The sequence below is a fragment of the Lemur catta genome, chromosome 7, assembly GCF_020740605.2.
Source record: "Lemur catta isolate mLemCat1 chromosome 7, mLemCat1.pri, whole genome shotgun sequence".
Lineage (NCBI taxonomy): Eukaryota > Metazoa > Chordata > Mammalia > Primates > Lemuridae > Lemur > Lemur catta.
In genome coordinates, this window is record NC_059134.1 from 82,965,078 (window position 1) to 82,992,837 (window position 27,760).

At 35.8% G+C, this 27,760-nt stretch overlaps 1 protein-coding gene across 1 annotated transcript in view; it reads right to left on the minus strand.

The window, feature by feature from the left end:
• The window catches only part of CCDC73 (coiled-coil domain containing 73), a 93,682-nt gene that overhangs the window by 19,734 nt on the left and 46,188 nt on the right, over positions 1-27,760 (minus strand). The window contains exons 8-12 of the mRNA XM_045557009.1: positions 27,680-27,759; positions 14,208-14,336; positions 13,674-13,733; positions 12,776-12,880; positions 3,466-3,576 (exon numbers count right to left, since the gene is read on the minus strand). Coding sequence (XP_045412965.1) covers positions 3,466-3,576; positions 12,776-12,880; positions 13,674-13,733; positions 14,208-14,336; positions 27,680-27,759 — 485 coding nt within the window. The remainder of the gene's footprint in view (positions 1-3,465; positions 3,577-12,775; positions 12,881-13,673; positions 13,734-14,207; positions 14,337-27,679; position 27,760) is intronic.

Below are 27,760 nucleotides of genomic sequence, written 5' to 3' on the forward strand. Positions count from 1 at the left end.
TTCTCAGCCCACAAATATGCTCTACTCACATTCCTATTTTTTTTTCCTCCTTGACCGAGTTACTCTGTCTCTCACTTCTTAAAATAAATAGTCCACACTTCATACTTTCAAATTCTGACCCCCCCATCATTCCTTAACAGCCTAACTTTAGCCTGCATTGTTCTGTTTTCTCAAATATCATCTGCAAATTAGCAAGAGAGTTTTTTCCCCAAGTCTCACACCATTTAACAGTTCTGTAGCATTTGACTATGTTGACTACCCTGTTCAGCCTCTTCTCCTGGCTTCCATGGTACTCTCACTTCAGGCTCTTGCCACACACACACACACACACACACACACACACACACGCTCCCTCCCTCCCTCCCCTCACAAAATGCTGGCATTCCCACACACACACACACGCTCCCTCCCTCCCTCCCCTCACAAAATGCTGGCATTCACACACACACACACACACACACACACACACACACACACACACACACACACACACACACACACACACACACACACACACACACACACACGCTCCCTCCCTCCCTCCACTCACAAAATGCTGGCATTCCCAAAGTTTCTTTTTTAGCTCTCTTCTCTTGAAGTCCTCTATTCCTTCCATAGATGATTTTATTTCACCTGTAACTTCAACTTTCACCTTTTGCTAGTAAATCTTAAATCTCTATCTCTTCCCCAACCTCTGTCCTTAGATTCACATTTCCAAATGGATAGTAATCATTTCAAGCTAGATGTCCTGCAGGCACCATAGATTCAACAGTTCTCAAATTAAACTTATGATTTTTATCCAGCAAATCTGCTTTTCATTTTACATTCCTTATGTCAGTTAGTGACATTATCATTCTATCAGTTATATTAATCCTAGAGTCATATTTGATGTTTCCCCTCCCAATACCCACTATATAAAAAATGTCACTAACCATGTCAAATCTACTCCCAAAATGCTTCCTGCATCTATCTCTCTTCACTGTTCTCACTATTACTCTAATTCACACCCTCACAGATTCATTATTAGATTATTACGATATTCTTCTTACTGGTCTCTTTCCATAAAGTCATCCTCCATAGTGTTGCGAGAGTTATTTTTTCTAAAACACATGTCTGTTTATGTCATTTCTTTGCTTTAAAACTCTCAATGGCTTCCCATGATTTAAATCCTAATCCTTTAGCAAGGAACCCTTCAAAAGCTGAGCTCAACCTATTCTCCAATGTCACAATCCACATATCCTATTTTTCATTCGGAGCAGGTGATTCTTGAAAATGCAGTTTCATGCTTCCATTATGGTTTCTATTCTTGCCTAAATGGAATGATAAAAGAATGGAATGGGAAGGGTAGAGAATGGGTACCTTTTGCTTGGTGAAATCCTGTTCATCCTTCAAAGCCAAACTCTAGTGTCATCTTTTCTCTAAAACTTTCTCCAAACTAGCTAAAGGATATGATTTATTTTGTGCTTTCATACTTCTTTGTTAATAATACTAAAAAGCCCCCTGCACTGCTGTGATTAATTCCATAGTTATCTGTCCCTTGAGAGTGTAAGCTCTTTGGCAATCTTTGTATTTTAGACATCTCTGAAAACTCATTGTCTAGGATAGTGCCTAACATACAGTATATGTACAACAAATGGTGTGAACTGAACTCCTTTTGTGACCTTCCTTTCCCTAAATAATTTCTGAACATCCTCACTTATTGTCTGTCTATATTTCTCTACTGATTATATAACTAGTCAAAGACAGATAAACATAACACTTATTTTAATATTTCAATGAATTTTAAATATATTATCTAAAAATATGTACTAAGTTTTATTAGCACAGCATTTTTTCACTGTTTTTTAAATGACCAAATATAAAACAGCAGTTTGATTCCAACTTATAGTTGTCATGTCTGTATTTTTTTTTAACACATCTTGATCAAATCTCAGCAGCTATACTATTATTGTCCTTCCCTCAAGAATGATGAAAAACTTACAGAGACAGAAATAAAATTAAAGAGTAAATCTGATCTCACATTCACGAAAACTCTTATAGAACCAAAGCAGCTTTTTCTTACTTATTTATATTCTGTTTAATAGTAAGGCATAATGGAAGCGAAATGACTGTAGAATCTAAAATTTCTAAGATAAAACCAATTGTATCCAAATTTATAGATCAAGGCCTCATCCGTGGAACTATTTATTTTTCTTAATTGTCTTTTTCCTTGGGAAAGTGGCATGGTTGTAGATGCAGAAAAAATGAATGTTTAATTTTCTTAACTCAACTGATTTTTTTTGCATCTTCAGCATATTTCTATTTCCTTTTCACTTATAGTTTTCCTTATCTTGACACTACTATTTCTTTTAAACATTGGGGATGAAAAGGAGGTACTGGGATGCAGTATAGACTAACTGAAGCTAAAATGAAGATTGGTATGCTTGTTGCTTAATGATAAACTTTACTAGGGTAGAGATTATGTTTTTAGTATTCTGATAAAATTAAGTACAAAATATTTTTCTTAGATTTGAGTAAAGCTTATCAAAATCAGTGACTTGCTCTCTCCAAACTATAAATTAAGAAAACATGTTAGCTTCAAACGAATCAAGTTACTTATATAAAAATTTAAATCAAATAAAATCTACAGAAAATGTTATCAAGCTAGTATTCAGACATACCTTATGTAAGTATAAAATATTATATAGTATAATATATAATTAGTACAATAGTCTAAAATATAATGCCTTTGTAAAATATAGCTTCTTAAACTCAAATAGTGACTTTCTACTGTGTTAATTCTTTTAAAAGAATTTAAAATATACTTGATGTTAAAATAATCAATTTTGGAGGTCTACCAATCATTAAAGTGAACCTTCATATTTCACAACTTGAATTTACATCATTTTACACTATTATTTTATCTACTTTGCTGAAATTAAAATTTAGTGTAAAATAAACAAATGTGGTTTAAGGAAACAGCCATGTTTATAACTTATCAACTCTTATGGATAAAATGTTAATACTACAGAACTCAACTACTGCATACAAGTTCTAAACATGGCTCTAATATATCTTAAGAAACTGCTGAGGAAAGCAAAATAGATCAGTTTATAATAGTACATATATAATTCTTTATTTTAATCATTTACTAACATACCATGCAATGGTTTTATGAAAAAGTAAATCAATTTTTGACACATATGGAAGATCAAATTATATATATATATAATCTGTGTGTGTGTATATATATATATGTATGTATACACAAACATGTATTTGTGTGGTCTTCCATGCATGAAAACATTACAGGGAATTTTATTAAATTTAGCTTTCAAAAACATTCACCTTTTTAGAAATATGAGTGTAAGAAAAAAATGTGTCTGACTTTTTTTCCTGTATTATTTTTGCAATATTTTCTTCGCATTTAATAATTACGTTCAATGTCTACAACTATTTAAATATTTTGCCATTTAATAAACCTACATGTCTTTTCCAAGTTCCCAGTACTTTCTCATGCTCATTTTGAAGATTGAGAAACTTTTCTTCATTTTCTTTTACCTTCTCCCTTTGCAGCTCATTATCTCTTTCAAGGGTCTGCAATAAAATTAATTATCCAAAAAATAATCAATACCACATTAATGAATTTTGATGTGTTTTATGTTGCTTGGACCTTTGCTTCTAACATGCTGAAAGTGCCATACAGATCAGTGATAATGTGCTATCTCAACAATAATTTTAATAAATTAATGGAAAGGTGCTTATAGTTTAGCTAACAGGAAATAGGGGGAGGTTATGATAAAGAAATGGCTATAAAAGGGTATAAAAACATTGCCATTATTCAGTTTCACTGCATAAGTTTTAATGTACTGAAAAAGTAATATAAAGTGCAGCACTGAAAAGTATGAAATGTAGCATAATCCAGCCTAACCCTACTAAAGAAATTTAACTACCACAGAACACTTTTTCCATTATTCATTTTAGAAATTAACTGGCTAGAAAACCCTTAAATACAATTTTAATTTTAATTTCAAATTAATACTTTTTAAGCATAATTTAAATATCTATCATATTAACCTAATTATCTCATTGAATTAATGTAATTAATACCATGCTACCCCTCCCCCAAAATAAACTTATAAAGAGTAAAAATACTACCAAGTGTTTTATAAGACTAGGCCTTTAAAGCTATTAAATCAATGTCACTAATACTATGTTTCTTCAATGTATGCTGATAATCCAAGTAAACCTCTGTAAAAAGATAAATAGTAAGAACTCTTACCTACATGTCTAATACATCTGGAATCTTTAAGTTCATTTGTTTATCATTATTAAAGCTATGTACACTCAGGGTAAAAGCCACACAAAAGGATATAGAAAGAAAAGGTAAAGTTATCCTCTCTCTATCAGTTCTCCTCCCCAGAAGCAACCACTTTAGCAGGGCTTGGGTATCCTTCCAGAAATTGTCTATAAACATACAAGTATATAAAATATATCTTTTAAAATACAGATGAGACCATATCATACATCTTGTTCTATGTTTATTAAAAAAAGTCTTGCTTACTTTCCATATTACCCTACATAAATCCATCTCATTTAAATGGCTTCATAGTATTTCATCTACTTAGAGTTTTCAATTATATTAATAAAATTCTATTAATACACAAAGTTACAATTATGCAAAATCATGGCACCTTATAAGCATTTTACAGTTTTAACATGGAGATTCTCCTCTAGCTCATAAGGAGCTACACACTTTGAGAGCACCCAATAAATACCTATTTTGATTCCCTCTATCTCAAGATAACAATTTTTTGGCTTTTTTTTTTTTGAGACAGTATCGCTGTTGCCCCATGTCGAGTGTAGTGGCATCATCATAGCTCACTACAACCCAAACTCCTGGGCTCAAGCGATCCTTCTGCCTCAGCCTTACCAGTAGCTGGGACTACAGGCAGGCATACACCATGATGCCCAGCTAATTTTTCTATTTTTACTAGAGACAGTCTTGCTCTTGCTCAGGCTGGTCTTGAACTCCTGAGCTCAAGCAATCCTCCCAGCTCAGCCTCCCAGAGTACTAGGATTACAAGCATGAGCCACCATGCCCGGCCAACAAATATTTTTATAAAAGTAACATTTCCTTAATTTATAGATATATACACAGTCATGTGATGCTTAATGACAGGGATACATTCTGAGAAATGTGTCATTAGGAGATTTCACCATTATGCAAATATCACAGAGTGTATTTACACACACCTAGATGGTACACTCTACTACACACCTAGGCTATATGGCATAGCCTATTTCTCCTAGGCTACAAACCTGTACAGCATGTTACTGTACTGAATACTCTGGGCAACTGTAACACAATGGTAAGAATTTGTGTATCTAAAGATATCTAAACACAGAAAAGATATAGTAAAAATATGGTATAAAAGTTAGAAAATGGTATTATCTGTATAGGGCACTTACCATGAATGGAGCTTGCAGGACTAGAACTTGCTCTGGGTGAGTGAGTGAGTGAGTGGTGAGTAAATGTGAAGGCCTAGGACATCACTATACACTACCGTAGACTTAAACATTGTGCACTTAGGCTACACTAAATTTATTTAAAATTTTTTTTCAATAATAAGTCAATCTTAGCTGATTATAATTTTATAAACTTTTCAATTTTTAACTTTTTGACTCTTTTGTAGTAACATTTTGTACAACTGTATAAAAATATTTTTACTTATACCCTTATTCTATAAGCTTTTTTCTATTTAAATTTTTTTTTAACTTTTTAAACTTTTTTGTCAAAACCAAGATACAAACACACACATGAGCCTAGGCCTACAGGTCAGGATCATCCATATCACTGGCTTCCACCTCCACATCTTGTCCCGCTGGAAGATCTTCAGGGCAAATAATACCCATGGAGCTGTCATCTCCTATGATAACAATGCCTTCTTCTGGAATACCTCCTGAAGGACCTGCCTGAGGCTGTTTTACAGTTAACTTTTTTTATAAGTAGGAGGAATATACTTTAAAATAACAATATAAAGTATAGTAAATATATAAACTAGTAACACAGTCATTTATTATCAAGTATTATGTACTCTACATAATTGTATGTTCTATACTTTCTATGAATGGCAGTGGTTTGTTTACATGAGCATCACCCCAAACACGTGAGTAATGCATTGTACTACGATGTTATTATGGCTACGATGTCACTAGGTGATAGGAGTTTTTCAGCTCCATTATAATCTTATGAGGGACTACTGTCATATATGCAGTCTATCATTGACTGAAACATTGTTATGTGGCGCATGACTATAATAGAGCAGTTTCTAAATATTTATAGTGGTATATAATTAATAATGCTTAGCACTTTAACATTCTAACAAATATTTTACAGTATTTATTTTACTGATAACATATTGTATCTTAAGATATACAGGGTTTACAGAAGATATGGCAGAATAAACCACAGTCTCTACTCTAGTAATAATAAATGACCAAGAGCATCATGTTCTTAAAACAGTATACTACATGTCAATCATTTCCTGTCCCTACCATACCCCCATCTAAAAGAAACTGTCTATTTCAGGTATTCTCTCAGTTTCAGTTTTTTGGAGACATTCATCCTTCCATTACAATTTTGACCTACTACTTTCTCAGTCTGCTGCACAAATCAGGTTATCCTTCTCTCTTTTGTCCTAGGTCTCCTGTTTCCTAGATGTCATAGTTTCCTCTTTCTTGGTTTACTCCCTTGTTTGTCTTGGTAGTGCAAAATTTATGTTAATATTACTTCTTGATAAAGGACACATGGATGGTAAATTTCTGGAGATCCTACATGTCTGAAAATGTCTTTATTCTACAATTAGTTTGACAGAGTACAGTATGACAATTTTTCCCCAACTTTGAAGGCATGGTTCTACTGTCTTCTGTATTCCATTATTCCATTGTTGCCACTGAGAAATCTGAAGCCATTATGTTGCTTTTTTTTGTTTGTTTTTGAGACAGAGTCTCACTCTGTTGCCCTGAGTAGAGTGCAATGGCATCAGCCTGCTCACAGCAACCTCAAACTACTGGGCTCAAGAGATCCTCCCAACTCGGCCTCCCAGAGTGCTATGATACAGGTGTGAGCCACTGTGCCTGGTGCCATTCTCATTTTTAATCCTTCGTATATGACCTACTTTTTTTCCCCTACAGCTTTAGAATCTTCTCCTTACGTGTAGTACAAAATTTCATAATGATATGCATTGGTACTGGGCAAGACAAACTCATATCCTCCAGGCCTGGGTAACTTTTCTGTACTATTTCTTTGATCATTTCCCCTTCTTCCATTTTCTCTGTTCTCTAAAACTCACCAGACATCTTGGAATGACTCTTTTTCTCTCCTGTTTCCTATCTTTTTGTCTTTTGGTTCTGCTTTCTAAAAGACTATCTCAACATTATCTTCCAGCCTTTCCACTATATTTTTATGTCTGTTAATGTAGTTAAGGGCTCGCTTATTTTATGAGTGTTTCCTTATAGACTTCTAATTCTTGTTTTATGAATAAACACATTTCCTTCAACTAAATATATTTTCTTAGTTTCTGAAAGGTTTTTTCATTACCCTATTTGTTTATTTTGTCTGTTTTTCATATTGGAAGCCTTCTTCAAATGCCCAATAATCCTCAACTATCTGGTCATATTTAAGAGTGTGATATTAAGGCTGGTTGAAAGTTTTGTCAAATGGTAGGTTTCACTATAGGTTGATCTGACTGAGCTATTTCATTAGAGAGCTTAATTGCAGCAGCTACAGTCTTTTCTCTTGGGCAGGTTAGTTTCCTCCGAAAGGAGAACCATTCTCTTGCCTGGGAGTTAGGCTAGCTGTCCTCTAAATGAGGAAACTGGGCTGGGAGGTCTCACCATTTAGAATTTAGACTTTCCACCCTGGTTTTCAATATCACACTCCCAGTAATGTACTGGTGAATTGATTCTCAAAAAAAAGAAAATGCCTGATTTGTAGCATTTACTATTTTCATTAGTGTTATATATTTCCATCATGGTCAATGTCAAACTATCATTGGTTTAACAATAAGTTCTCAAAATTCCTTAACATCCAATAACCAGCTCTCACTGGTACAAGCTGGCTCTAGCACACCACAAGATCCCCTCCCAGCCTCAGCTGTCCCTCAAACTCTCCAACATAAACTTCCAATCTTCTGCCAAGTAGAAGAAAGACACTGACTATTTGCACAGCCTGGGGAAGAGAATCTGAAGTTGGAATGGCTTCTTATATAGATCTTGTAGTTTTGGGCTTCAGTGGTATATCCTATTTCTAGAGGCACACGATACTTGTAATTCCTGACCATTTCTGCATCTTTGACTTAGGTTTCTATTTCTTCTCTGGTTCCCACTTTGAATACTTTATTTTTATCTTTTCCTCCCCCTATTTCCTTGTCCTTGTGGATTTATTAATTCCATTTTATTGCAGTTTCAAAAGGAGGTAGAAGTGACTGTGGGGTTCAATTCAACATGTTTCACTGGTAGCCCTGACCAGGCAATATGTGAATTTGGAAAGACTATGAGTTTATTCACTGTTCATCATTCTTTCATTTAGTAAGATTCAATGAGCTACTATTATGTGGCCAGACACTGCTTTAGGTTCCTATGCTATACCACTGAAAATGTTGCTGTCCCCATGGAGTTTATATTCTATCAGGAAATTATTTTGTATTATCTGCATCTGGATTAACAAATCTGCAAACCATCTCTGAAAAAATGGATATTGTGAAAGGTCAAAATGAAACCATCTGCTACTGTTTTAATCTACCAAAAACGAAGTAAATTGTCCTAGTTAACACTATGACTATAGGAACAAACTAAGTAAATTATTCTTGTTAATACTAAGTGAATATAACTATACTCATAAGTGCACTAAATTATAATTAAACCATACTAGAAAATATTTTCTATCTTGAGAATTCAGCTATGTTCTAAGTTTTACTACTAAAAGAATAAGACAGATGACAGCATGATTTCAGAGCACTGAAAAACAGTTGGCCATTATCAAGAGTAATGATCCCTTTTAGTACAGGTGGAATGAGAATGCTCCTCAAGAAAACACTTGAGATATCTATGCAGCATAATGCAGCAACAGTTCAACATTAATATTTTGTTATGCTATATATCAATGGTTCAGACACCAGGCTGCAGACAAGTACTGATCCATGACAAAATTTTCACTAGTCCACGGCAAAAAATGTCAATATAAGGTCATCAATGTCTTTTCTTATAAAGGACTGTCCTTTATCCTGAGATTATATCCTCAATATACTTTTGATGATAAAATGTTCTCTTATAAAGTGATAGTAATGATAGATGGTATTCTTTGGTTTTTTAATATCTTTACTAATCAAAATAAAAAACTGACAATTCTATCCTGTTCTTGATACTTTGAAATTTTACTATAAAAAATCTAGTTTCTCTTTGTACTATCAAGGCTCAGGTAATAATTGTGATAGTTAAAGAAAAAGGCATTTGGGAAAACAAGAAACAAAGGCATTTGGATTATCTAAGATATTGGCAGTCATAGTTAAAAGATCCTGGAATCATATTTTTAGTCACTGTTAACTCAGAGAAACACATAACTATATACTTATGACAACTGTAGGCTCTTTAGAATTCAACAATACATACGTACTGGACTTAAAGCTCATGAAGGGGCAATGTATTGTAATAGCTGTGGTCTTGGCATAACTGATCTAACAAAATTGGCAGCTCTCATAAATCGAGGAAAAATATCTTCATGGTATAATGTTGTAGAAATAGTGCTGGATTAGAATCAGGGAAAATATTTAATCCTGTTTTTGCCACTAATCATGAGGCTTTGAACTATACTGCTTATATTTTCTGGGCCCCTATTTTATCATGAAATGAAATGGTTGCATTAGTTAATCTTTAACAATTTGCTCACCCTAAAAAAAAAAATCTATCTTTCAACTCCTTTAAATAGATTAGGAGATGCTCTTGGTAACAGCTATTCATAAAGAATTTGGTTAAATTATATCGTATGTTTCTTGGACGAAGGTTCAATATATTACAGAAATAGCCCCAGTTATCCGACTTTAGGGTGGGAATAGGAGATGGGAAGGCCATACTTGCTTATACAGCTGGACTTTCAGAGAAATTTTTTTACTAGTCTTTTACTGGAATAGGTGAAGGGATTAAAGGAAGGGAGAGGTCTGATTCTAGCACACCACCTCTCTCTCCCTCTTCTATAGTACTGGGGACAAGGAAGAGAAATAAGGCAGGCAAAACTTTACATGACAAGCCACAGAACATAAATGGTTAGATTAATCTGCATTGCTCAGGTTAAATGTGATTCAATTCAATGATGATAGACTCTGCATAATTTGTTGGGCCTGGTATAAAATGAAAAAAGCAGAGGAAAAGTACTATTAAAGACACTAAAATATAACTTTTTCCTTTCCTTGCAGTCCCTCTCAACCTGTCATGGAGCTTTTTATTTTCTATTTAATGTCATGATGTCAGCCTGGGCGTGGTGGCTCACACCTGTAATCCTAGCTCTGGGAGGCTGAGGCGGGTGGATCGCTTAAGGTCAGGAGTTCGAGACCAGCCTGAGCAAGAGTGAGACCCCGTCTCTACTAAAAATAGAAAGAAATTATCTGGCCAACTAAAAATATATATACAAAAAAATTAGCCGGGCATGGTGGCTCATGCCTGTAGTCCCAGCTACTCGGGAGGCTGAGGCAGTAGGATCGCTTAAGCCCAGGAGTCTGAGGTTGCTGTGAGCTAGGCTGATGCCACGGCACTCACTCTAGCCCGGGCAACAAAGTGAGACTCTGTCTCAAAAAAAAAAAAAAAAAAAAAAAAATGTCATGATGTCATGATGTCATGATCCCCTGGGCTAAAGGATATTCACAGGGCCAGTGTAGACCTCACATGTGTCTAAGGGCCTCATCACACAACTCAGCATGAGCAAGATCCACCAGTTACCAGATTTCCCTTCCTGCCAGCTGCTGGACCTTTCTACCATGCCCTGACCATGGGTGGGGGAAGTTAATCTTACCTTCAACCCAACCCATGGCAGATGGGTGACTCCCAAGGGATTTCAACCACCTGGAATGATGCACTCAGTACCTGGACTAGGGATTCACCCACCCCAGCCTCCTGCCAAGTCTCCCGCCTAACATGCCAATGCACTGCTAACCTGGAACAGGGCCAACTATTGCCATGCCTCGCCCCACAATGCTGTGGGGCACATGTACTCAACCTAGATCCTCCCTGCCTACACCTAGGCACCCACCAAGTAAAGGTTAACAACAGCAGAACATAGGCCTTTCCCTGCAAATGTGACCCAGCTGACCTGCAGCGGTGCTGGGATAGGAGCAGGGAGGAGGCAGCCAGGCAGGGCCCAGGGTGGCAGAGGGTAGAAGAGCCAGCAGCTAAGAACCAGACCTGGGAGGTAACGGGGAAAAGACAATGCCTGAGCTGAGGCTTCAAGCCTCATTCAAGACCCCAGCACATACTCCATTGTCCCGTAAGACTTAATTTACAAAATGTAAATTCAAAGATAAAAATTAATAAAAACTTCAAGACAGTGACCATGAAATATTAAACCTGAAGTAAGAAGCCCTTCTGAGTGTGGGTCCCTATGCAACTGCAGTGGTCATATAGTTACGAAGCTGGCCCTGGTCCCTACTGATGGTAGTCTCTATGTGGGAGGTGACTATAGTTTTCATAGGAAACATTTTGCTTTACCCTCTTTCCTTTGCTACCAAGAAGCTCTTCAAAAGGGCAGAAATATCTTCTACTGGCCACCCTAGTTGAACATGCCCTCAACTTCTCAGAGTTGGACAACCCATCATTTGGCCCAGTGTCACCCAGGGCAGTTCCTGCCCCTCCCCCAACCTCTACATTCCTTCATGTGGAGCCAAGGAACCACCAAGGTTCTCTCTTGTGCACCCTTCTAGGGCCATATAGTATTAGAACAAGCATAATACACTTTAAATCTCATTGGTACAGATAACTCCAAAAACTTTTTTTCGAAATTTCTAGACCAAAACTGGGCATCAGTTGTTATGTTTGTGGTAAACGTCCAAACTTTAAGAAACATATGCCAACCTATTCCACATGAACATAGCACATTCTACTCTACTGGCAACACTAAAGTGGACCTTTAGCTTTCTACAGCATCTCAAGCATCTATCCAAGGAACAAGATGGCAGTCTCCCCTTCTTGTATCCCAGTCATTACAAGAGATTTCCTTGTAGACTCCTTCACTTAGCTTCATGAGAGGATGTAGGAGAAAACCTTTGAACCCTGCACCCTGAAAATATCAATGACCATAATGTCTTCCCCTCCCCAATCATTTTCATATATATACTAGAAAGAGGATGATGAGGTGATTATTGCGGTAACAGTGCTAATTTTGTCATGTTCCTGTAAAGAGGGATCTGCCCCAAACTTCTGAGAGCTGGCTGATTACTCTCTTAAAATGTGGTTGACATTTTCACCTTTTATTTTCAGTATTAGATCATGGCCACAATTCTAAGACAAAGAAAAAAATCCCATTTACCCTGTTACAAAATGAAGTCAGATACTTGATAAATTTTAACATTTAACTAGTTAATTAAATGTTGAAAAATATATATTCATTACTTTAGCAAACTGATATAGGAGGTCAATATCTTACCTCTAGAATTCAAAATGATCTCAATAAAATTGGAAAGAGGAATGCCACTAAGCAGGGGAAGCTCATTAGATGGAAATACACTAAAATATATATGTATATATAAACCTGATTATTTTCTTTTAGCACCTTCAATTCTGCCTCCATTTCAGAATTAGCTTGAATTTGTTGCTGAAGTAACTGCTGGATATGTTGGAAAGAAATGATGATATCCTTGAAAAATACACAAATATACTATATTAATTTTTTAAAAGTTTTAAGATAGTAGTTATCTTTCTAAACTCATTCTTCAAATACATTTTCTAGTTTATTAACCCATTATCCTTACAGTTTAATTTCAATACTTTATATTAAACTAACAAGATATTTTATAATTTAATATCTAAAATAATTTCTATTACATGATTTCCTACAAAGTACTATGTCCAAGACTCCCTCAAATAATTAATAGTTTTTTAAAATGATTGTAGACTCTAAGACATTATTGAAAAATATGAAGAATTCAAAACTAAACATTTGTTGGCTTGCCCCTCCCATATAGTAAATATACCACTAATAAAATGTCATATGGGCTATAATGTTATAAAACGTCATAATGGGATGCCATGGTATACATTCAGAATCAAATGGAGGGAAGGCAGAAAAGAAAAAAGAAACAGGAGTCATTTTCTCTCACACATCTTTAAGAATTATAAATATCAAACAGATTCAAATGAGAGCATACTATCCTGAAAAAGCACACACTAAGCATAAATGCATTTCAATAATTATCTGCTAGGGTACCACTGGTCTAAACTATCAAGGAAAAAAACTAATTTATTTTTTAATGGAAGCATATGTGAGATTGCTTAAAAAAGTATACATGTGTCCATTCAATACACATTAACTGAGTGCTTACTATGTGCTATGCACTGTGCTAGGCGTGACTGCATTTATTATTTAACTTGTTTATTTCCCACATTGTATCTGATTTTTAAAAAATTAACTGGCTTCCAAAATTGCTTACTTGTTTTTCTTCTTGCATACGGGTAACCTCTTCATTAATCTTCTTATTTAATTCCAATTCCTTTTAAAATTTGCAGAATTTTAGGTATGATACAAAACTGAACAAATTCTACATTAAATTCTGTACTCAACAAATTTGGGAGTGTTATGACTTATTATTACCCCAGAGGACCCATATTTGTTTGTGGTTGAAACAGTGACTTCAGGCAACTGAAGAAGGTATCATATACCCAATGCAGTCTGGTACAAACTTGCAAATGTTAAAAACTACAAAATTTCTCATCTCCAAAACTGTTCTGGAGATAACATCATACCACAAATTACTCAAAACCATATTAAAGTAGAAATAAAATGGTTAAAGCCAAATTTTATTGTTCTAAATTCTTGCTAATGCCAACAAATATCTAATAAAAAGAAAAAATTCCTAATACCTTAATCTTTTTACTATATATTAATATATTACAAGGACCATTTTTATGTTATAATCCTGAAATTCTCATTAATTTTATAAACTTGAAAACATTTAACCAAATACCATGTTGAGTCTTTCTTGAAGTTCTTGAAATTTTTGTTCTTTAATTGTTAGATTGATGTTTTCTTCTCCCAGCTTATATTGACATGTGACCTTGGACTTTATCAAGTCTGAGGCTACCTTTTTTAGTTCCTTAACATAAGAAACATATCAAAGAGAAAATTAGTATACATATTTTATCAAATCAAGGTACTTTCCTGACAGCTTCAAAATTCATCTTTAAACTTATAATTACAATTTGCTATATTTTATAAATCAAGGTAACATTACTGGTCCATCAAGGTCTATCTCCCCTAGTTTCCTTGCAAGATTAGCGAAGGTGGGAACATAATCTGTGGTTATGAATTAGGCAAAGCCAATCAGAAAGATAGAATGCATGACCTTAGATCTTAAAAAGAATGTACTAGCTAAATGAACTAACCAGCTAGAATTAGGGTGTTTTCATTCATTACTTATTCAACATCTTCTGAGATAAAAATATGATAAAGAAATCTGAATTCCCAAGTTTATAAGAAAAATTTATGTGAGAAATTATTACAACACAACGTGATGAGTGCTACGTTACAGAAATGTATAAGAAACATAAAGAAGGAAACTGTTTGAAGGCATCGAGAAGGCATTACACAGAAAGGTGATATTTGAACTGAATCTTTAAAGATAAACTTGCAAAGAGGACAAAAAAGGGTAGACATCGAGGCAAAAGGTTCTACATGCACAAAGGCTAGCATGATATTTTTCAAGACAACAGAACTAATAAGATACAACTGGAGCTAATACATTATTTTGGAGGACAGAGTAGAGTATTTGTAGTTGTAACTAGAAATTTGGCAGGATTCAAATATTGAGAGGGATTTGTATGTCAAACTAAAGAGTTTTAATTTTATCCTACAGAAAATAGGGAATTAACCATTGAAAGATTTTGAGTAGGAGAATAACATAACAAGATTTGCATTTCAGAAAAATAACTGCAATGTTGTGGAGGGTAGAACTGAGGATATAAAAGAAGTCTTCATTTGTGAAGTTATTTGTCCACTGAGTTTAGCAGATACCAATCAACCACATTAAAATCCTGAAACATCAACTTCTGAACTGGTAATTGTACTGCTGCTGTTCTGTGTATACTAACTATATTGAATACTCAGGGATCTGATTTCCTTTGTTTTTTGTTTTTTTTTTTTTTAGACAGAGTCTCACTTTGTTGCCTGGGCTAGAATGAGTGCTGTGGTGCCTGCCTAGCTCACAGCAATCTCAAACTCCTGGGCTTAAGCGATCCTCCTGCCTCAGCCTCCCGAGTAGCTGAGACTACAGGCATGCGCCACCATGCCCGGCTAATTTTTTTTTTCTATATATATTTTTAGTTGTCCAGATAATTTATTTCTATTTTTAGTAGAGACGGGGTCTCGCTCAGGCTGGTCTTGAACTCCTGACCTCGAGCGATCCACCCGCCTCGGCCTCCCAGAGGGCTAGGATTACAGACGTGAGCCACCGCGCCCAACCTCCTTTGTATTTTAGAAGAACTCTACAATATAAGAGACTACTGACCGAAATGCCAGATACTAGCTTTATAAGCATGAGACCAGGCTCTGCTAATCAGATGTACCTGCCTTGGATATTGGATCAGGACCTTATATCACAAAGAACAAGGACTACTGCAAATCCATCTGTTGGCAGACAGTGGGGAGAGTGTAGTAACTTCCGTGGGCGACAATGATACCATGGCAGCAGTAACAGCATCCACTATGGTCAGCAGTGATGGTACAAGCTGTAGTACATAGTATTCAGCAGTGGAAACTGGTTTTATGTTGTGGTCTTGGATACTGCATAGCCTCCCTTGTTTCTAACCATTTTTAAAGTCTGAGATGACCAATATCCTTCCAATAAATTCCTTTGCTGACTTAATCATCTTGCAATTAAGAATCCTGACTAATAGACTTCATTTTTTTAAAGGTTTTATTATTTGGATAAATAACAACAAACTTTTTACTCTTTCACAGAAATAAATTGATTCATGAAGGTAGTGAGATTATAGGAAATTTTTATTTTCTTCATTATGCTTATGATTAGTGTTTTCTATATTTTTCTAAAATAAAAACATTTCTTGTGCAGTTTTTAAAATAGTATTTAAAACTATGGAAACAAGTAAAATCACTTAGTTATTAGAAGACAGAAGATAAATGATTGAGTCCTAAGGAACTCCAACATTCATAGATTATAGAAGTCAGTAGAAAAGGCTAAGAATTACAGTCAACTGAGGTAGGAGGAAATCCAACAGAGTGTGGTATCAAGGAAGCTGGAAGAGGAGCAGTAGAAAACAGGGCTGCCAATACCTCCAGAGTTCTGCGTGTTACAAATTCAGCCCCCTAGAGAGAAACTCACCGAATTATATCTTGACCTCAAATTCAAAATCCAGGAGAAAGGACTCACTGGTCTTAGCTCATGTACAACCTTTGGACATGTCACTGCATAAAATGACTGCTAAAGTAACCATGTGAGTCAAGAGATAGGGCTGTATTCTCAGAAAAGCAGGCAGACAAATTAATGTCTAGTACAAATAGAACAATTAGCATATATCAAAGTAAGGAAAGTAAGTTTGAATGGAAGAGGTGAGGCAGACCTTGAGCTGGGCTTTGAAGAATGAGCAGTATACTGGATATCTTCCATTTGTCCCACCTGATTCACTCTGTACCCTTTCTCCACATTGCTCTATGTCCTGTGTGGCTGAAATCTAAGCAAACCCCCATGTTCTGGCATCTGGTTAGGTTAAATGTGTGGGAGGTGTCAGTAGATCAACAGGCCAGGAAGAGAAAAAGAGTGAGGTATTCCCCCAGCTCCCTCTCTACCTGACCACAAATTGGCAATGGCTCTGTACCTTTACCAAAGATCACCAGCTTCTGACTAGTGGCTTTTTTCCAGCATCTGCATTCATTCCTTTTAGGTGGGGTAATCATTCCCCCACTACTTTTATCTGTGGGTTGCTTCAGCATCCCTTGTTTTCCTTACCTCTGTCCACAACTGAGTAAATAGCTTCCTCAAACTTTTCCCAATTACCCATTTCAAATGTGCCATCTGTTTCCTGGCCCAACCATGTTTAATACAAGCAAACTGAAAGAAGGCATTCCAAGCATGGTAAGGGGATATGGAAGAAAACAAAAGCAAAAAGGCAGGAAGAACTAAGAACTATGCTAATGGTAATAAAAGATTTTGGCTAAAATAAAAAGGAAGATGCTTGATACGAAAGAGTAGCAAACAATGTTGAATATGTAGAATTGGCCACATGATGGAAGCTCTGGAAAGCCTACTAAAGAAGTCTGGGACTTGACTTGGTAGGCAAAGGAGAACTATTTAATCTAACATTCCCTCTACATATACTAAGTATTTACTGTGTGTCAGGCACAAAGAACTGATACATTAAACCAGTAATATAGTAAACTTAGTCTGGCAAAAAGAGTGAATAAAAACTAGAGAAAACATTGGCTAAGAAACTATCATATTAATCCAGGCATGACATGATGAGTATCTATACTATTAAAAAACAGTTAATGAAAAATATGAGACATTCTAAAGGAAGATATAATACAATGGAATGAAGGGAAAAAGATGATTCAAAGATGACTCCAGAAGCCAGGTACAGCACCTCATGTCTATAATCCTGGCACTGTGCAAGGCCGAGGCAGGAGGATTGCTTGAGGCCAGAAGTTTGAGACTAGCCTGAGCAACATGGTGAGACCTCATTATATAAAAAATTAAAAAATTAGCCAAGCATGGTGGCACACGCCTGTAGTCTCAACTATTCAGGAGGCGGTGGTGGAAGGATCGTTTGAGTCCAGGAGTTCAAGGTTGCAGTGCGCTATGACTACCACTGCACTCTAGCCTGGACAACAGAGTGAGATCCTGTCTCTAAAAAAAATATTTTTAATTAAAAAAAAGATGATTTCAGAGTGTCTAGGTGAAGCTGGAAGAAATGAAAAGGGGTCCACGAAATGTTAAAGAGAAAGATGGATAAAAGACCTAAAAATGTAAGGTATGAAACTATAAGAATTCTAGAAGAAAATGTAGGGAAAAGTTCTAGATATTGGTCTGGGCAAAGAATTCACGACTAAGACCCCAATGGCAATTCCGCAACAACAAAAACAAATAAATTGGACTTGATTAAATTAAAAAGCTTCTGCAAAGCTAAAGAAATAATCAACAGAGTGAACAGACAACCTACAGAATGGTAGAAAATACTCACAAACTACACATCCGATAAAAGACTACTATCTATAATCTATAAAGAACTCAAACAAATCAGTAAGAAAAAAACAACCCCATTAAAAAGTGGGCAAAAGACATGCACATAAGTTCTTCAAAAGATGATAGACAAATGGCCAAAAAACATATGAAAAAATGCTCAACATCACTAATCATCAGGGAAATGCAAATTAAAACCACAATGAGATATCACCTTACTCCTGTTACAATGGCTTTTATTAAAAAGTCCAAAAACAATAGAGACTGGCGCAGATGCAGAGAGAAAGAAACGCTTATACACTGTTGGTGGGACTGCAAATTAGTACAACTCCTATGGAAAACAGTATGGAGATTTCTTAAAGAACTAAAAATAGACCTACTATTTGATCCAGCAATCCCACTACTGGGTATCTACCCAAAGGAAAAGAAGTCATTTTATCAAAAAGACACCACTCTTGAATATTTATTGCAGCACAGTTCACAATTGCAAAGATGTGGAATCAACCCAAGTGCCCATCAATTCATGAGTAGATTAACAAAATGTGGTATATGTATACCATGAAGTACTACTAAGCCATAAAAAAAGGATGAATTAATGCCTTTTGCTGCAATTTGGAAGGAACTGGATCCTAAGCAAAGTATCTCAAGAATGGAAAAACAAACACCACATGTACCCTCTCTAATAAACTGGAACTAACTGACAGGCAAACAATTGCACAGAGGGAAGTAAAAGTCATTGGAAATCAAGCAGGGGAGAAAGGGGAACAGGAGGGGGCAAAAACCCACCTAATGGGTACAATGAACACTATTCAGGTGATGGGCACATTTATAGACCTGACTCAAGCCTTGTAACAAAAACATTTGTACCCCCTTAATATTTTGAAATTGAAAAAAAAAAAAGAATTGTGAAAGAGAGAAACATGAAGATGGAAAGATATGAAAAATATCTGGTGAAAGATATGAAACATATTTAAGACAACATTAAACAAGAGAGAAAATGTTCTGAGACACTCTTAAGAAAGCCAAAAAGCACGTTAAGCCTGAACCATTGGCTAGGATCATTCTCAAAAAAAAGTCCATTTATATTTTTGGAATTACAAAAGGCTGCACATGATGAATTCCCCCAAATGAAGTTTCAATGTATCAGTCATGATTTACCTTCACAGAACAGCAAGATGGTTTCCTTTGAAAGAATAGTATGAATTTTGGAGGTGAGGGAGGAATAGGAGATGGGAGAATAAAAAATCCAACGTGTGACCTGATAACACTGAAGTTACAAGAAGTCACAAAGGAGATAATCTACAGGCAGTTGAAAATACAGAACTGGAAATTAAAAGAAATGTGAGACTGAAAAAATATATGGGAAGGCATGTACACAAAGTGAATGGCAGAATTAAAAAGTATGAACTCATTGAAAGAAAGACTATAAAAAAAGAAAAACAGAGACCTTAGGATAGTGTTTCAGAAGAATGGAAGGAAAAAGATAATTTGGGAGTCAGAGGAATCTGTCAGAGTAGCAGAAGACCTCAGAAAAGTGAACCATCACATAAATGTCATAAAACTAATCCATTTTATGTTTTGAACATCCATCATTTTGTACAAAACATAATATTCTGTAATGAAAAACACAAAGCATCAGAGTGTCACTTAGGATGCTTTGGTTACAAGTATCAGAAAAACATAACTAAACTACCAAATACTAAGGAAATGTACACTCGTATTAACAGGGAACCTAAAGTTAGGCGGGTTCTAATGGTGGTTGATTCAGGCACTTGATGTATATTATCAAAGACTAGTTATTTTCATTTCTTCACTTTCCATTCTTAGGACTCTTCTTCCTTGGACTATTATTAGCAAGAGGCCAATTCAGGTGTTATACAGCAACTATCTCATTCTGGGAATCCTTTTGAAGAGAAAGAAAACGTTTCCTTGAACCACTTCTTGCTTGCCAAAATTGGGTCACATGCTCATTCCCAAACCAAATACTGGTCTGAAGAATGGAGTGACATTAATTGGCTTAGAAATAGACTGATCATCTGAGGTGGAATGGATGTTGAGGAATTATCACAATTTTTTTTTTTTTTTTTTTGAGACAGAGTCTCGCTTTGTTGCCCGGGCTAGAGTGAGTGCCATGGCGTTAGCCCAGCTCACAGCAACCTCAAATTCCTGGGCTCAAGTGATCCTCCTGCCTCAGCCTCCCAAGTAGTTGGGATTACAGGCGCATGCCACCATACCTGGATAATTTTTCTATTTTTGGTAGACACGAGCTCTCACTCTTGCTCAGGCTGGTCTCAAACTCCTGAGTTCAAGTGATCCTCCTGCCTCGGTTCTCCAACAGTGCTAGGATTACAGGCGTGAGCCATGTGCCTGGCCAAGATTAGCATTCTAAAAGGTTTTTCTCCTTCAAGGTTACAAAATACAACAGACTTCCATGTTTTTCTACATATTTCAACAACTGAAAATGTGGAGCTCTTGTAATCAGCTAAGTCTTATAGGAGAAACCCTAAAATGCATCAATTCCTATTACAATTATTGCTATGAAACAACAGGGAGGTGGGGAAAAGAAAAGTAGGGGTAGAAAACTAGTATATTACTGACAAAAGTAAAAACTAATAATTTCTTACATCTTTTTCTCTTATATATTAATCTTAAGAGCATGATAAATTAAAATTAGAGACCTCACAAAATGATTTTCCACTGAAAAATATGCTTTTGATTTTATAGTCTTTATAAGCCTTTAAATATCCTGAACTTTAGTATGCTGTCTGTTTTCTAACCATATTATTCAAAGCTGTTAGCGTAGCAAATAAACAGCACATGCTTTGATCTCATTAAATTACAACTTATAGTTCCTAGAGTCATAAATATTGTGCTCTTTTCTCCTTTACCCCTCCTTTTCTGGTATGGGGTAGTCTGTTTAATATCACTATCTCCTTGAGTGCTCTGACATTTACTCAGACAAACAGCAGAGGTTATGAATGCTGCTCATAGATAGTATCGGGAATTCTTCACGATTGCCATAATGGTGAACCCAGCATTCAGAACTGTATGTAATACCTAGTTTTATCTAACAACTAATTTTGGTCTGTTTAACTTTGCGCCACAAAAAAAGGAATTCCATCTTATCACAAACCAATAACTTAACTGTTCTGGACAAAATCATAGAACAGCATAAGAAAAATGAAAATTATCTTAGGGAAAATTAATGATTAGAAGTTTTAAATGAGTGACATAACCAATGTTACTAGACTTGATTAGCTTCTGAAAAAGAAAATGAAAAAGAAAAATCTTTTCCTAAAGTTAAAAGCTACATAAAATATACAAAAGATAAAATTAGTATACCTGGAATGTCTAAAATATTAAAAACTGGCTCTTAAAATATATTTTAAAATTCTCACCCTTTCAGTTTCTCAGACTTTTAAGTCTCAAAGGTAATAAAATTCTCTCACTTTACCCTTCCATACAATCTCTCTTCTAGCATGGACACTGACAGTAATAAATAATGCTTTGTAGAGCGACAGAGACCACTATTGCATGACATCTCAGTACACTTAGGTAGCCCTAGGCTAGGTCCTAAGACCTGAGAAAAAGAGGCAAGTGTCCCCATGAGCAACACCATTTCACTCATGTATGGAAAGACATTCTTCACCTTCTTACAGAAATCCACTAAGGGTGATTCTCCATGAATTTACATGAGCCTCATCTCCATCTACAGGTCAATGTCTTACACTGTACTTTGGAAATACAATAGTCTATTATGTTAAAACAAAATATTTGTTTTTATTTAATGCAAAAAATAAGTTAGTATAAAAATTTATGAGACATAATCTTTTCATAATAATGCAGAAAATACTTGAAAAAAGGCATATGAATATTTTAATATAATCACCAAATTAATATGGATGTTATTTACATAAGTCATTGTTAAAAATATTAATATATAAATGAACAAAAGAAACATCATAGAAAATGTTCTTGTTCACAACCACTGAGTTAGTTATTTATATTTACATTTGAGGTTTATATTGATAAAAATGAATGGTCCTTTAATAATTCTCTGACTTGCAATTCTAGACAAATTTTTTAAATTATAACTTTTTCTCTTTATATTAAAAAGAGCAGTATTTAATTTTCTAGGATGTGACTATAAAAATATGCTTTCTACATATAAATTGTCCCCTTAAAGATAGAAATAAGACATTTACGGGCAGAAACAGGGGATTATCAGCACCCGTTCTAATGTTCTGAACTGAGCTACAACTATGCTCTTACTTTCTGATCCCTCAGGTATAAGAATATATAACCAGGGAATATGTAAACAATTTATTAGCAGTTATAAGATCAAAGACCTACATTTAACAGTCAATAATGTTATAAATATTAATGGTCTTTGGACTCTGGCTTAGTATTTAGAAGGCACCTCAATCTTCATCCCTACTTTCCTTGAAATAGTGTTAAAAGGGAAAATAATAAATTTCCTCATTGCTTGAATTATGCATTAAAGTGTTTGTCATCCATCTGGTAGCACAAAACACCCTGCTTCAAAACTTATGCCTATGTCTCTATATCCCTAATAAAATTTTAATTTTAGTAAAATTATAGCTAAATATAGTTTCCAGATGGGCATATAAGGACCTCAGAGCTGCAACTCCATTCTAACAAGTAAACAGGATTTTTAAAAAATCAATAATTCTTCTTAGATCTGTCAGAAAAGTGAGGTCACAGGGCAAACTGCTGGCCCCAACAATGGAGAGACAGACAAGCAAATACAGAGTATCACAATTTACCAGACCAAAAAGCTCCATGAGAACCAGCACCAGGGTAGGAAAACCTGAACTGTAATCATACAAATTGCTGGAGGCTCAGTGTGGACAAGTCTGAGAGTGAAAAGCTCCAGGGGGTATCCATCCAATCATTGAGGGGTGAGGGGAGGGGGAAGCACGCTTTTGTGAGTTTTACCTCCAGGAGATCTACCAGGTCCTTACAGTGAATACTGGAGAAAAATCCCCTTGTACTTTTGGCAGGGGGAGGAGAAAAGGAACCATTTTGAAATACACCAGAGTATTCTGTTCTTTTGTTCCTTTTAACAAGGCTTGCCCTCAGGAGAAACTATTTTACCGAAGCCTAACTTGCTAGGGTACATCAGAGGCTAACCTACCTAGGGGAAGGGAAATACCAATTCCAGCTCCCTCCAGCTACCCTGTTCCACCTAAGAGGGAGGAAAAAAATCTGAGATGGTGAAGTTCACAGTCTGGTGACACAGGTTCACCAAAAGACTGAGACCTAAAAATAGGACTCCAGAACACATCTCCTCCCCCGGACACCATACCACTACAATACTAAAGACCTATTTACCACAGTTGCTTTTACCCAGTACATCATGCCCCCCTTTCAACAAAAAATTACAAGGCATACTAAAAGGCAAAAAACACAATTCAAAGAGACTAAACAGAATTAGAACCAGAATCAAGTACAGCAGGAATGCTGGAATTATCAGGCCAGGATTTTTTTTTTAATTATGATTAACATGCTAAAGGCTTTAATAGGGCATGGTGGCTCATGCCTGTAATCCTAGCACTCTGGGAGGCCGAGGCGGGTGGATCACTCAAGGTTAGGAGTTCGAGACCAGCCTGAGCAAGAGCGAGACCCCTTCTCTACTAAAAATGGAAAGAAATTAGCTGGACAACTAAAAATATATATATAAAAAATTAGCTGGGCATGGTGGTGCATGCCTATAGTCCCAGCTACTCAGGAGGCTGAGGCAGTAGGATTGCTTGAACCCAGGAGTTTGAGGTTGCTGTGAGCTAGGCTGACGCCATGGCACTCTAGCCCAGGCAACAGAGCGATCTGTCTCAAAAAAAAAAAAAAAAAAAAAAAAGAACAGACAAATAAATCAGCGGAACAGAATAGAGAGTCCAGAAATAGGCTCACATAAATATAGTCAATTGATATTTGACAAAGGTACAAAGACAATACAGTGTAGCAAAGATAGTCTCTTCAACAAATGGTGCTGGGACAATTAGTTATCCACATGTGAAAAAAAAGGCTCTAGACACAGACCTTACATTCTTCACAAAAAGTAACTGAAAAATGAATCACAGACCAAAATGTAATAGGGCAAAACTATAAAACTCCTAAGGAGAAAATCTAGATGACCTTGGATATGGTGATGACTTTTTAGATATAACACCCAAAGGCATGATCCATGAAAGAAAGAATTGAAATTCTGAATTTTACTAAAATTAAAAATTTCTGCTCTTTGAAAGACACTGTCAAAAGAATGAAAAGATGAACCACAGACTAGAAGAAAATATCTACAAAAGATTCATGTAATAAAAATGAAAGACTGCTATCCAATACACAAAAAACTCCTAAAACTCAACAATAACAATCCAATTTAAAAATGAGCCAAAGGCCTGAACAGACACTTCACAAAAAAGATACACAGATGACAAGTAATCATATGAAAAGATTTTAAACATTACATATCATTAAGGAATTACAAATCAAAACAAGACACTACTACAGACCCATTGGAACAACCAAAATCCAAAACTGTGACAACACTAAATGCTGGTGAGGATGTGACAGTGGGGGAGGTTGCACATGTGTGGGAACAGGGGGTATATGGGAACTCTGTATTTTCCACTCAACTTTACTGTGAACCTAAAATAGTTACTCTGAAAAATAGTTTATTAATGAAAATAAATTATATTAAAATAGTGAACGTCTATGTATATATAAAGGTATATACGCTTGGATTTGGTTTTTGGTATTTTTATCCTTTTAAAAGCAGAATCTGGCCAGGCACGATAGCTCATGCCTGTAATCCTAGCACTGTGAGGCCAAGGCGGGAGGATTGCTTGAGGTCAGGAGTTCAAGACCAGGCTGAGCAAGAGTGAGACCTCGCTTCTATCAAAAACAGAAAAAATAAGCCAGACATGGTGGCATGTGCCTGTAGTCCCAGCTACTTGGGAGGCTGAGGCAGGAGGATGGCCTGAGCCCAGGAGTTTGAGGTTGCAGTTAGCTATGAAGATGCCACGGCACTCCAGCCCAGGCAACAGAGCAAGACCCAGTCTCAAAAAAAAAAATAAAAAAAAAAAAAAACAGCAGAATTCTTTAGAGTCATGATGACAACACTGACTCAAATTAGTAGAAATTATTTTCTCCTCAAAATTGATGTATCTGAACACCACCATTCCATTAGAATCCAAAATATATTCCTTAGACTCCAAAATATATTGCTGAAAAATGGCTAGGTGAGGTTTAGGGTGCAATCTTTGACTGTGAAACAGGATTTTTCTCTGTATGAATCAACTATCCTATACAGAAACTGAATTCATAGCTTTGGTTTACTAACGTTATACCCTAACCAAACATATAGTCAGAATCCCAACAGGAAACAGATGGCACACATAAATTAGGATAATTTGAAGATGGTTTATTTACAAAGGCATGGACAGGATATAAAGGAACTATAAAGGATGGTGCAAGTTCCAGAGGCTAGTAGCAATGGAGCTGTCAGCACCCCTAATCTAAAAAGGATAAGAAGAGAGGTTACTGGAACCCAAAAAAGAAAGAGTATCAGGTAGATTAGGCCAATTTGAGACAAGTAGTGACTTGTTAAGGGATATGGGCCAGCCTGAAGTTACTTTACAGGGAGGAAACGGGGGAAATAAATACCCTGATTCACTCTTTCCTTTCTCCTATCTCTTGCCTAGGCTTTCCACTGGCCCAGCTCAACAGAAGGGCAGAAGACATGGAAGCCCATTAATGTAATCCATATAGTTAAGCCTTCAAGGGGTAAGTCTGTATCTGGAGGGACAAATGGAAGATACATTACACATCAATAAATTGAATAACTACAAATAAAGTACATTTTAAATGGTACTCAGAAAATGTTTCAAAACATTTATGGAGTGCCAGTAAGGACAGGTGCTTAATTTTCTCAGGGGTAAGGTGATGGTCCTAAAACGATTCAAAGTGGTATTATTTGAGATGGGGCTTTGAAGGGAATGGGGAAGGGAAACAAGAGGTCATTCTCTGTAGAAAGAAAAAAGACTTGCTTACTTCTTCTTTCTCTCATACCAACCCTCCCTTTACATCAGTTGGGATATTTTTAGTTGCAAATAATGGAAAACTGACTTGGCCCTAACCAAATTGGCTTAAGTAGTAATGGGGACTTATTGGCTCACATAATTAAAAAGTCTAGAGGTAGGACACAATGCAGGGTTTGTTGATCCAGACACTAAACAATGTCATCAAAGAACAGGCCTCTTTATGTCACACCAATCTGGCATCCACATTGTCAGGTTTCTCCTTTTCAGTTTCTCTCATGGTTATAGGCTGACTGCCAGCCACAGTGGAGGTTACATTCTTCCTGGTTTATAAACAGAAACTAGCTAAGACCATTTGCCCATTCCTGAACCAATGACTATGGCCAGAGGAAAGAAATATGTTTGTGACCTTCTGCCAATTTAGGGATCAGCTCTAAAGCTGCAGGCATCAAAAAATCTGGATAAGGTTAGGGAGAAGAAAAAAAGATACTGGTGCTCGGTAAGCAAACAATAAGTACTTAATGCACACCTTCATTTATGATCCTCCAGGGATACCAGACTTTTTCTAGTTCCTCAAGAGGAGCTAGAGTACTAGAGTACTAAACTCTTTCCTGCCTCAAGGCTTTTGCACATGCATTATTCTCTTCCCTCCTCCACCCTATAACCCCCAATCTAATAAAGTCACCTGTTATTATATCATCACATCCTTTACTTTTTCTTCAGCTCACTTACAAGTTTTAAGTTATTTAATCTGTGTAATAAATTTTATGTCTAATCACCCCATTAGACTATAAACTTCCTAATAGCAGAAACATGGTTTATTTTCTTTATAGCTGTCTGTATCCTTAGTGCCACAGTATCTGGGACACAGAAGTCACTCAATATACACTGAATGAATGAATGAATGAATGGTGCTAATAAGGTTGACATACAGTGAATCCTTATTGAGTATTCATGTCACCATAAATATGTATGCCACTGGTCACAAGTCAAAGAAATAATATTTTGCATGGATTGGAATTTTTTACATTTACTGGAATCCTAACTCGAATTTTATGAATCTGTATTTAAAATATTTTATTTATCCTTCCACCAAAAAAATCTACCCAATTGTTTTCTAGTAATATTCTATAAGACTGTTTTAAACTATAATTCTTACTTAATAGTATAAAACTATATTAATCATACCTTCTTTAAACTGCATATTTCAGATTCTTGGTTTTTATTTAAAGCTGAAAGTCTTTTGTTTAATTGCATTGCTTCCTGTAC